The following is a 12621-nucleotide window of genomic DNA, read 5'->3' on the forward strand; positions in this document are numbered from 1 at the left end:
TCAGGTTCAGATGAGTCATGGCCAAGGTAGCCAACTTGTACGCCCTCATTGGGTAACCGCGGTGCTCCATGTACCGAGCTATCGTGAAAAGCTGTGTGTAGCTCATGCCAGTCGCAGCAGCATCCAGAACAATTTGGTAAGCAGTCTCAAAAGCTATGTGATCCTTTTCACATAAAGTAAGTGCTGACAGGGCACAGTTTTGAGGGTCCTTCATAGCACACTGGAGCGCAAGCGTCCTAGCACTGCCGGCCAGCTTCTCCTGTTGATGGCAGTCCAGATGCAATCGGACAATGGTGCTGTTGGACATCACCGTGGTGGCTACGATGCTAGTGGCCTCCGTTGGCGTGAAGAGTGTGAACCAGCTCTGCATGATGCTGTCAAGTGCATAAACACCTGCGTACAAGAGGAAGGGAGAATTAACAAGTGCGACCACATTTGTGTTTCTGAAGTAACTCCATGGCTGACTCATGTTACTATGCACAATAATGCGCCTAATTCTATCCTAATGAATCCACTACAAATGCCAGGAGTAATTTCACAATTTTCAGATTTTTTTTCCATATCACATATCAAAATTTGGATGAGTGCAAATCTGCAAGGAATTTGGAAAAAGGATTCAATTTTCTTAAGATTTAATGGCATGAAACAGATTTGTTGCAGAAACAGATTGTCTCAATTACCTGAATGGTGCCAGCTGCCAAAATCAGCTCATTTAGGCTACGTTCCCATAATGAGCTTTAGGTGAGGTTTTGATGTTGCAGATTTTCTACACCCGATAAGTAAAATAGGTTACTTGCATTTTTTTCTAAAATATGCAGTGTCAAAAACACACCACAAACTTATTGTGGGAACATAGTCTTAGATAAATGGCAATGATCAGAGAGATTTCTGCATCACATGTGTACCATAGGAACATGGCTCCCAGGAAACCAACTATCTAATATTCAGAATAAAAGGGGCTGGTGGAGGGGTGTGGGGGACCCAAGATCTCCACAGATGGAGCACATTTTATTTATTTATTTTACTCATTTATATAGCGCCATTAATTACACAATGCTTTACAGACATTATGGGCACTGTCCCCATTGGGGCTCACAATCTACATTCCCTTTCAGTATGTCTTTGGGGTGTGGAAGGAAACACGGGGAGAACATACAAACTCCTTGCAGATGTGGTCCTTGGTGGGATTTGAACCCAGGACCCCAGTGCTGCAAGGGTACAGTGCTAACCACTGAGCCACCGTGCTGACCGCACAATGAGTAAAAGTTACACAAATTACACTGTATAATACTCCGAGATGTTACAATGATACTAGTGCAGTTGTGCAAGCAAACCACAAACCCAACTGAGCGGCACTATGTACTCACCTACTTCAGTAGCACAAGTTACCAGCCACCGAACCATTTCCCGCCGCCGCCAGTTTAAAGTGGATAACGTCATACGCATTACCTAAAAATAAAAAAAGGATGGCAATGCCATTAATATGGGGGTTGCACATGCACACTATCACTGTACTCCTTTCACAGGGACTTCTTTAAAGAGAAGCTGTCACCAGGTCAAAAGTGCCCAGTTTTTGCAATTTTATTCCTGCTGCCCCCTTGAGTATTTATTTATTTATTTTTTAAATCTACTGTACGGTTCCAGATATATGGGCCTTTTTATTTGGTGATCATTTTTACAGTCTTTACCAAGGGGGTGGTGCTCACCAGATTCTCTGGGGGAATGTCTTTAGACTTCTCTGCATTATTACCCCATGAGCAATGCCCACCTTGTTAAAGACCATAAAAATTACAATAAAAAAGGCCTTTATCTCTATATGAAAAAACAAAAGAATAACAAAACCCTGCACACGCAGGGGAACAATGGAACAGGGAACAATAGGAAAAAAAATAAGAGCACAAACTGGCCACTTATGACCGGGTGATAGGTTTTCTTTAAAAATTTGTAAAGTTAAAAGGAGACTCGCAGCTACTGGCCAAAATGCAGAGTAGCTACAAAGATCATTGGTCACTCTGGAGGACCAGACATATTTATGCACAACCACTGATTGCAATGAGCACAGATTTACCTTGCAGAGGTGCTGCAGGGGAAGAGGTGCTGCAGGGGCAGAGGTGCTGCAGGGGAATTTACCACTTGACATTGGATTACCCAGGTGTCCTACTAGCAGGACAACCTATGACAAAAGTCACTTGCCAGACAACCCTTTTAAAGGCCATATTTTATTCCAGTATTTATTTAAAACACAACTTTTATTTTCTTTGCCACCACCAGAATGATAGTCTGCAACTGTGTATGTTACAGGAGAAGGTCGGCTTCACACATCCGACGTTCGAGATCCGAGTACGAACTGTGATGTCCCATCCAGCTGCGGCTCTCCTTGTAAGTAACCTTATAAGCATTTGCCAAGGCTGTAGATTTTGGGTCAGGAAATTTGAGGCAGATCCAGACATGGTCACCATGTGAATCTGGCCTAATACAGAACATGGCATCTTTCTTATTAGGACCAAGGAAAGTCACTTTGTGAGGACATTTGCTTTTTTGTCTTCTGACAAGCCTTACCATTATAACCTATTATTTATCTATTGGTAATTGACCGATTAGCATATCGACAATGGAAGGAGGCAGAGTGTAGCACAGGCCTCAATTATAGTGACATATTTCTTAGGCAGGCTGAAAATTATCCTAATCACCACAACGACCCGCAGAAACGAGACGCTGGGCTCTTCCACAAATGATGAATCTTGGGATTTGATCGGTCCCATTCATTTTTTTTGCAGCACTGGTAAAAAGCTGCTGCACCGTTCTGACTGTACATGCTGAATGTGCCATGGGAAATGCGTTTTGCTTTGCAGTTTATAAAAGGAAAAAAAAAAAAAAAGCCTATTTTGAATGTTGGCCATTTACCACTCGGGAATACAGGAATTGATTTCACACGCTGTTTGGCAAGACTATTAGAGGGCCCATAGATAACCATTATGAGGAATCAATATTTAGCTTAACCTATACATCACCCATCTGCTCAATATTCAGGTGTTTTACTGGAGTGGAGATTGCAAAAGGTTGTGCAACCTATGTAGAAAATGAATATAAATATGGGAACTACAAGTCCCAGCAACATTGCTGCTGCATAATAAACACTCAACACTCCTATAGGATGTTACCAACCTGAAGGCCCAGCTCCAAGGATACTTTCAGCAGCGTTATATCTGGTAAGCTGTCCATTAACGTTGCGATTTTGAATGCATCTTGTGCTAGCTTAAATATGTGCGATGAGGAGTGAATATTTTTCTGGATGGATTCTAACACTGTTTCCAGTCTCCTAACATCACCTGCAGATGGAAGAGGAGAAAAAAAGGCATTTTATCAGCACCTAGGTTCATGCACAATTACTTATTCCAGGCACAACTAAAGAATCAGTGGATAAAAACCCCGTGAAGAAAGCACAAGGTCCTGAAGCATGGCTGACCAGGGGAAGCTTTAATGCCAACACTTAGTCTCTTGAAGTTGTACTTTAGCTGAGAACGATTTCACAAAAAAAAAAAAGTCTGGATGTGACCACTTTTGTGTTACCAATTTCTAAAAACCGAAGATAGATTGCATATTTGTCGTTCATAAGGAGTTTAACCGCTTCGCGACGGCCCACTGTAGATAAACATCGGCGCTTGCTGGGCTCTGTGCAGCGCCGACGTTTAAAAACAGTGGGTGGTCTCGCAGCGCTCAGGACCCCCAGGGTACTGAAAGCGCTGCGATTGCGGTGCAGAGCGTTAGCTCTGACAGGGGACATCATCGGGACCTGATTGGATCAGGTCCCAATGATGTTAACCTTTTGAAATGTTCTATATGCCACGATCTATAGTGATCGCGGCATATAGAAGATACAGAGGAGAGGGAGTCGTCTTACTTACCTCGCTGACAACCCCTGATACCTTCCAGGACCTGGCGTTGCTATGGCAGCTGGAGGTCACATGACCGCCTCCAGATCTGCCATATATGGTGTCCTGCCTGGCTCAGCCTGCAGCTGAAGCCTGGCAGGACACACTGACTGTGAAACAGTCAGCAAAGATCTCATGTAATGTAATACATGTCTATTACATTACATGAGATCAGTGATCAGAAAAATAAAAATTAATGTCCCATACAGGGACTAAGTAAAAATGTAAAAAAAAATGTTTTTAAACTGTTAAAAAAAAAAAAAAAAATAAATAAATCACAAAATAAATAAAATATTAAACCAATAAATCCATATATTTATGCAAAACCAAAAAAAGTACACATATTTGGTATCGCCGCGTCTGAAACAACCCGATCTATAAAACTGTCACACTAATTAACTCCTTCTGTGCACACCGTAATAAAAATAAATAAAAAACGGAGCAAAAAAATATGCTTTTTCATCTGATCGCCAAACAAAAAGTGGAAAAAATGCGATCAAAAAGCAAAATGGAAATAAAAATGGTACCGCTGAAAACGTCATCTTGTTCCGCAAAAAAAAAGCCGCCATACAGCTCCATCAGCCGAAAAATAAAAAAGTTATAGCGCTCAGAATAAAGCAATGCAAAAAAAAATATTTTTTCTATAAAATTGTTTTATTGTGTAAAAGCGCCAAAACATAAAAAAAATATACAGTAAGTGTAGTATCGCTGTAAACGTACTGACCCGAAGAATAACGCTGCCTGATCACTTTTACCACACGCAGAACGGCATAAAAAAACCTCAAAAAACAATTCCTGAATTGTTGGTTTTTGTTAATTTTACCTCCCAAAAAACGTAATAGAAAGCGATCAAAAAATGTCACGTACCAAAAAATGGTACCAATAAAAATGTCAACTCGTCCCGCAAAAAACAAGCCGTCACATGACTCTGTCGGAAGAAATATGGAAAAATTATAGCTCTTAAAATATGGCGATGCAAAAACTAGATTTTGCAAAAAAAGCGTCTCTTAGTGTGTGACAGCTGTCAGTCATAAAAACCCGATATAAATCTGGTATCTCTGTAATCACACCGACCCGAAGAATAAAGTAATCTAATCAGTTATATCACACGAGGAACGGCGTAAAAAAATAAATAAAACCAATTCTTCACCTGCTACTGATTTGTTTATTATGTCTACTAAAGATCCCAGTAAGGCTCTGCTCACATTTATCCTGCGCTCTGCGCTGAGCACTTACACCAGAGTTTCCGTGTAAATCTCTGAAATACGTGATTCAGACCGAACCCATGATGGAAGATTCCCTGTAATGAGGCAGATATAGGCCACTGTGGATGCCGTCTGGCCTGTGATACCACGGTGTCATTTGTTTTAGGCGTGCATAAAAGTGCGGTTGGCCAGTTTTGTGCACTTCTGAAAAAAAGGACACCTCTAAACAGAGGCCAGACGGAGTCCAGAGTAACTCTGCTGCCTCATTACAGTGAATGGATCCCACAGGGGTTTCATCTGAATTACATCACTTGGAAATTTAGATGGAAACCCCGATGTAAGTGCTCAGCCTAGAGCGCCGGATAAATGTTACGTAAAATGTTCCCAATAAAAGCTTCAACTCAGTCCTCAAAAAAAGCTAGTCCCCACTCAGGTCCGTCATCTGTTAAAAATATAAGGGACTTCCAAGTTACTGGTAGCAGAAAGGCTCTGGAAAAGCAAAATGGCCCTTGCCCCCCAAAAGAAATTCAGAAAATTTTGTGCTCCCAAATCCAAATGCCTATTCTACAATAATTTGTTCTCCAATTGTCAAATAGCGCTCCGTCCCCCCCAGATCTTGCCGTATGGCTGAGCGGTACGATACAGCCACATATGGGGTATTGCCACTTTTAGAAGAAATTGTGTGACACATTTCGGCACCATTTTTACCCATTGCCCTGTGTGAAAATGTAAAATCTGAGGGTAAAACATTTTTTTGTGGTAAAAATATAATTATGCTTTTTTCACTGCCCAATGGTATAAATTTAAAAATTAAAAAATACTCACTACTTCCCTAGATGAATTCCTTGAGAGGTGTAGTTTACAAAATGGGGTCACTTGTGGGGGTTTCTGCTGTTTCGGCATGTCAGCGACTCTTCAAATGTGACATGGTGTCTGCAACCTATCCCAGCCAACATAGCGCTCCTTTCTCTTCCGAACCCTGCCATACACCAAAGCAGTGGTTTTCCCCCACATATGGGGTATTGGCATACTCAGGAGAAATTGCACAACAAATTTCATGGTGCAATTTATCCTATTACCCTTATGATAATGCAAAATTAAGGGATGAAAAACGTTTTTGTGGGAAAAATGTGAAAATTTTATTTTTACAGCTCAATATTATAATCGTCTGTGAAGCACCTTGGGGTTCAAGGTGCTCACTACACATCTAGATAAGTTCCCTAAGGGGTCTAGTTTCCAAAATGGTGTCACTTGTGGGGGATTTCCACTGTTTAGGAACATCAGGAGCTCCCCAAACGCAACATGGCGTCCGCTAATTATTCAAACAAATTTTACATTCAAAAAGTCTAATGGCGCTCCTTCCCTTCCGAGCCCTGCTGTGCGCCCAAACAGTGGTTTTCCTTCACATATGGGGTATCTGCGCACTCAAGAGAAATTGCACAAAAAATTTTGGGGTCCATTTTTTCCTGTTACCCCTGCGAAAATAAAAAAAATTGGGTCTAAAGTAACATTTTTGTGAAAAAAGTTAAATGTTAATTTTTTTTCTTCAACATTCCAAAAATTCCTGTGAAGCACCTGAAGGGTTAATAAAGTTCTTGAATGTGGTTTTGAGTACCTTGAGGGGTGCCGTTTTTAGAATGGTGTCACTTTTGGGTATTTTCTGTCATAAAGACCCCTCAAAGTGACTTCAAATATGATGTGGTCCCTAAAAAAATGTTTTTGTAAATTTTGTTGGAAAAATGAGAAATCACTGGTCAACTTTTAACCCTTATAGCTCCCTAACAAAAAAAATTTTTGGTTCCAAAATTGTGCTGATGTAAAGTAGACATGTGGGAAATGTTATTTATTAACTATTTTGTGTGACACATCTCTCTGATTTAAGGGCATGAAAATTCAAAGTTTGAAAATTGCAAAATTTTCTAAATTTTCGCCAAATTTCCGATTTTTTCACAAATAAACGCAAGTTATATCGAAGAAATTTTACCACTATCATGAAGTACAATATGTCATGAAAAAACAATCTCAGAATCAGGGGAATACATTGAAGCGTTCCAGAGTAATTACTTCATAAAGTGACAGTGGTTAGAATTGAAAAAATTGGCCCGGTCACGAAGGCAAAAAACAGGCTCTGGTGCGAAGTGGTTAAATACTCTGAGCCAAAGGACTTACAAATAGAGATGAGCGAACCAAACCTTCAAATCTTGGCGTTCGTACCGGACAGTTAGCATCCGGTGCTAAACGCCAAACACAAGAGATGATGTAATGAGAGAGAGTGAAAGAGGGCGAAAGAAAAAGGGAAAGAGGAAGAAAAAAAAAAAAAAAGAAGCGAGAGAGCGAAGAGGAAGAGTTTTGAATGGGAAAAAAAGTTCAGATTGGGTACCAGAATCGGACCTTTGGCGGGTCCGCTCATCCCTACTTCCAAACACCTCGTTCTTACACAATGGACTGTAGGCGGCAAAAGTCTGAACATCTAGAACTCTTCACATTGATGTTCGTGGACTGCTTTAAGCATTTAATTTAAAAAGGGGTTATTCAATATAGATTATATGAATTTAATTATTAATTATAAATCTAAATATAAACATCTGTACATGATACTTTTAAACAGATGTATTACACTATATGGTGAAAAAACTGAATTTAGTTTTTTTCAGTCAGCCCTATTATCCCCGGTGAACAACATCCCACCCCTGACCATGTCATCTGCCTTTAAAACGAGCCATTCTGTTACACTTGTTTGTAAAGAGGTCTCGGATACCAGCGCGCTCCTGTAAGACCAGGTTTTCCACAATCAACTGAGTTGGGCAGATTTATTCAAGCAGAATTTTACTCTTCTCAAATTTTTACAAAAATCTCTATTCTTGAGAATGACATTTTTCTGAACTGGAGAGGGCCTGGAATATGTGAATGGTACGGCAGTGCGAACAGAATTCCCAGGGATATCCTGCTGTAGGGATTTGCTCAGGTAGAAGTTAGGCAGCGTTCACACAGGTATGCATTTTTTTCTGTCCAAGCAGGCAGATTTATTAAAGTGCATACACTTCCAGCAGAACAAAAAACAAACAGCCTTTCTCCGGCATAAAGGAACCAAATAAACAGTCCAAATGCGGGCTCACCCATTCAGATAAATGTCCAGCTGTTTCTCAAGTTCTGTCAGAGAGGCCAACACCAAGAGGTCTTTTCACCTCTCTTCCCAGACACAGACCAGTCTCTCACCCGTGCGGTAATCCTCCTGGCACTTCACCTGGCTCAGTTTAGTCTGCAGCCCCCCGCAGAAGCTACACCCTGCTCAGTCCCCAGCACACTGCGTACCAAGTGAACCTACTTCCTGTGCTAGTAAAAAGCTATGCGGGTGCCTCTAATCAAACCCTGCAGAGCTGGGATTCAACCCTGTACTACCTGACTTTGCTACACCATGCAAAGTTATTCTCTACATATTGAATGTTCCCTACAATGCTCTAGGGTCTATCCAGACACCAGAGCATGAATGTAGAATTAAAAAACTCATCTCCAGTCACCTCACTGCTCGCTGTCGGGTCCTCAAGGTTTTTTTCCCCACCGCTGCATGCCGCATCTACTGCCTCTTCAGTATAAACGGGGACTTACATCCATGACCAGGGCTTGGAGGTCACTGTGCGTCGTATGGTTGTGTCACACGTCAAGACTTTGCAACCTTATGATGCGCACGGACCTGGTCATAGCTGGAAGTCCTGGCCTCTAGTGAAGGAAATGAAGATGTGGGGCAACAGCAGAAACCCTTTAAAAAGGGCAATAGAGAATCAATTTCCTGTAGAAATTGAAGAGAGTTTTTTCCCCCCAAATTATGGGCCTCATGTATTAAATGAAAACCTTTGTATCCGCCACAGCTCTGCATGTGCTGGTAGGGAGTAATCACAGCCATATGAGTTCATTCACATGAAATATGCATGCTGCAGACCAGGGAACATGTATGCAAAATGCCTCACAGGTAGCAGAGCAGGCCCATAGCAACAATGCACTAGAGTGTAGAATAAATGGCTTTGTTGTTTCAACAGGAAACTTTTTTTTTTATGCAAAGACCTTAGATTGCGGTGAGATGTGCAGAACACTGGAGCTCGAGGACAAGCCATCGCCGCATAGGTAACATGCTTGGCAATAGGACATACCTTTGGCTGCGGTCAGCATTGTAGATGCCAGCTCACACTGCTGTGACTCAATATGACTCAGGGTGAACCAACGGGGATAACGGTTAGGAACAACTGAGGCGATGTGGTGTGGCCGGGACATGTCTACAGTGGGAGCTGTGGATTCCAACACAAGCAACCTGCACACAAAATAAAGAGATCAATAATTACACCGAGGCCCAGTAATCACTTATTCCATAAGAACATAAGAAATACCATATTAAACACACATTTATAGGGAAGGTTTATTTTGGACACTTTTTTTTTTTAGTTTGAAGCACATTTTTTACATATAAAAAATTATTTTTCTAGCTTGAAAATATTATATAAATATATAGATATAATTTCAAACTCTAAAAATATTTTTATTATATGTAGAAAGTGTGCTTCAAACTAAAAAATGTGTCCAAAAATTAACAAAAACTAAAACTTCATTTTGTTGTGGAGGCGCATCGTGTGTGTAACATACATACATATACATATATATATATATAGATATATATATACACACACACATACAGGTGCATCTCACTAAATTTAAATATCATCAAAAAGTTAATTTCAGTTCTTCAATACAAAAAGTGAAACTCATATTATATAGAGTCATTACAGAGTGATCTATTTCAAGTGTTTATTTCTGTTAGTGTTGATGATTATGGCTTACAGCCAATGAAAACACAAAAGTCATTATCTCAGTAAATTAGAATACTTTATAACAACAGCTTAAAAAGGATTTAAACTTTTTGATGATATTCTAATTTAGTGAGATGCACCTGCACATAAATACACACACACACACACACACACACACACACACACACACACACACACACACATATATACACATACATACACACACACACACTCAAAAATACAAAAACTTCAAATATCTGATCTCAGCACTGGACCTTGAGGGATTCACCTCCACATCGAAATGGAAATTTTCCGAGGAACCCGCCTGGAATCGTGCCTATGTCCTAACAAGACATGTGCATCAAAAACATGGCAGGTGTCGGACAGTTGCCGCGGCACATGTCCAGTCCGCAAGCGGCAACTACTTTCAAGGGTGGGAATGAGGTTCCCTATAGGAATGCTGATGCTTCAGCCTTTGCATTAAAGGCAAATGTTCCCATGTGAAAAATTCTGCAGTGGAATTTTTCCACAAGTCCATATGTATAAAGGTGCAGATTTGGTTGTGGATTTCACCCTACTTCATTACTAAGCATTGAATAGTGTAAAATCTGCACAAAAATGAGCATGCTGCAGATATGGATTTTATTCTACAACGTGTGAATGGGATTTTGAAATCCGTATCGACTTGTACTGTACATTACTGCAGATTTGGGGTGCAGTAAATCCTGAAAGTGTGGACTTTGCCTTACTTGTTCTATTACTTTAAGTGTTTGGTCCCAGAGGGTTACATGTATCCAAACTTCTGAAATTAAAGTCTGATAACCTGGCCCTATACTCAGAGGTCGGCAAAACCTCGCTCCTGTCACCACCATCATTGTATCAGCCAATTGAAGCACTGGTGTTAGGGCAGCATTCACACTGCCAGTGCTACTGCATTTTTTTGCCTACAGTTATCCATGTGTGATTCATGGGGCGCGCGGGTCCAGTCATCACATTATGGCCTTTATGGGGGATAATTTAATGAACCTGTACATGGGGTTACTGGAGCTGGGGTCTCTTCAGGAGGTCCGGGCTTACCTCATTGCTCGCAGTGCAATCTTGTATGCCAGTTCAGCATCGTGAGGTAGGAGGGAGGTGAAGAGATACTTGGCAAATGTGTGCATTGGAATACTCTCTCGATGGATGATTTCACCCAATCCACTGTATGGCCCAGCTGTGCCAAGAAAACATACATTACTTCAATGTGCTCACACCGCTCTGCATAATAACACAGGCACAAATACTAGGTCACGTCAGCATCTGCTGCCGTTCTGGCTACTTCACAGACACGGCAATAGGCCGCTCGCAGCTTTCATTTCCAAGCAGAAAACCACTTAGGAAAATTTAGGAAAAATTAAAAAAAAAAAAAACAGAAAACATACTGAAAAGATTATAAAAAGCATTACATTTATACTGGAACACAAAGCAACAGGTATGTAAAGAGCAGACCATTTCACCAAATGAATGGTGGTTTGCCAAAATACTTTCTACATTAATTCGGCAGGGTTTCCAGAGCTCCACTTGATGTCATTCAATAGGTTCAATCGTTGCTTATTGGAGTTGGGCAAATAGATTCACAGGACCTTGTTCCGGCATCCACGTGGCAGCTGGACCTGGGAAAATGGGGGCTTCTTGGGCCCCTCTTGTGAATACCAGGCCCCTGCGAGCTCATGGCGCTACATGTTAGGTCACAGGAGCCTAGAAAAATCACAAGAGGCGCCCAGGATGCTGGAATTATAGAGTCTGCCATGGAGGTTCATCCCGCCCGGATCCGGCTGCACAGACTACAGACGTGGACATCAGATCGGGGTCCGAGGAATCTTATTTTGCTTAAATCTACTATTGGAGACACAGCTGTAGAGCTCATTGCAAGCAAACCAAGATGAATGATTTTTCTCTAGCATTGTGCCGATAATACATCAATTGTAAGAACCCCCTGCCCAACATGGCCGCCACAATTCTCACACTACCCAACAGACCATTCTGAGAACATATGGAGGAGCCACTGCACACAACGGAGAACCATGTTGAGGGAAAGAAGAAGAGTAGCCCTCCATGAGGGCAGACTGGCAGTGTAATATACAAGAAGGGACTCACAAGGCAAATCTAATAGTTTCCATCACAGTTTTAATCTCTGTATTAGACAACAAGTCCCCCACACAGATCAGATCTACAGACATTGGGCTATTGTTGCCGAGACACAATTTATTAGGCCATTACCATACAAGATGGCAGCAAGTACTGTCCCGGAGAAATGACTGATGCCCATCATCCCCGCACTGCAATGACTGATCAGATGGGGAGTTACTCACCTTCTAACAGGAAGACTGCTTGTTTTCTGAAGATTTTCACCAGCGTATCATCCAGCTCAATCTCTTGCAGTTTAGAAATGAGTTGCTCCTCGTTGCGGCAGACCTTCTCCTGTGCATACAAGCCATCTGGCATTATTCGCTGCTGCCCCAGCCCTATCAGCGCTACCTCCACCGCCAGCGTTAAGTACGACTCGCCTTCTTCTAGGAACTTGTGGGGAGACAGGTGTTGGTATTCCAGAGATTTACAATGCCCAAAGCCATCTGCGATAGAAGAAAAACATGGGCGATGAGAGAGCCTGAACAGATCAGACTGCGGCAACATCCAGAAATGTACAAA

The 12621-nt window shown here is 41.5% G+C and overlaps 1 protein-coding gene across 1 annotated transcript in view; it reads right to left on the reverse strand.

Moving 5' to 3' along the window:
• The window catches only part of ZSWIM6 (zinc finger SWIM-type containing 6), a 112752-nt gene that overhangs the window by 698 nt on the left and 99433 nt on the right, over nucleotides 1–12621 (reverse strand). Inside the window, exons 9-14 of the mRNA XM_073680260.1 lie at nucleotides 12285–12545; nucleotides 11011–11146; nucleotides 9283–9440; nucleotides 3166–3329; nucleotides 1368–1449; nucleotides 1–393 (exon numbers count right to left, since the gene is read on the reverse strand). The exon at nucleotides 1–393 is cut by the window's left edge and continues 698 nt beyond it. Coding sequence (XP_073536361.1) covers nucleotides 1–393; nucleotides 1368–1449; nucleotides 3166–3329; nucleotides 9283–9440; nucleotides 11011–11146; nucleotides 12285–12545 — 1194 coding nt within the window. The remainder of the gene's footprint in view (nucleotides 394–1367; nucleotides 1450–3165; nucleotides 3330–9282; nucleotides 9441–11010; nucleotides 11147–12284; nucleotides 12546–12621) is intronic.

This window comes from Phyllobates terribilis, unplaced genomic scaffold (assembly GCF_046119375.1).
Source record: "Phyllobates terribilis strain yellow unplaced genomic scaffold, ASM4611937v1 Scaffold_1__5_contigs__length_1240528914, whole genome shotgun sequence".
NCBI lineage: Eukaryota > Metazoa > Chordata > Amphibia > Anura > Dendrobatidae > Phyllobates > Phyllobates terribilis.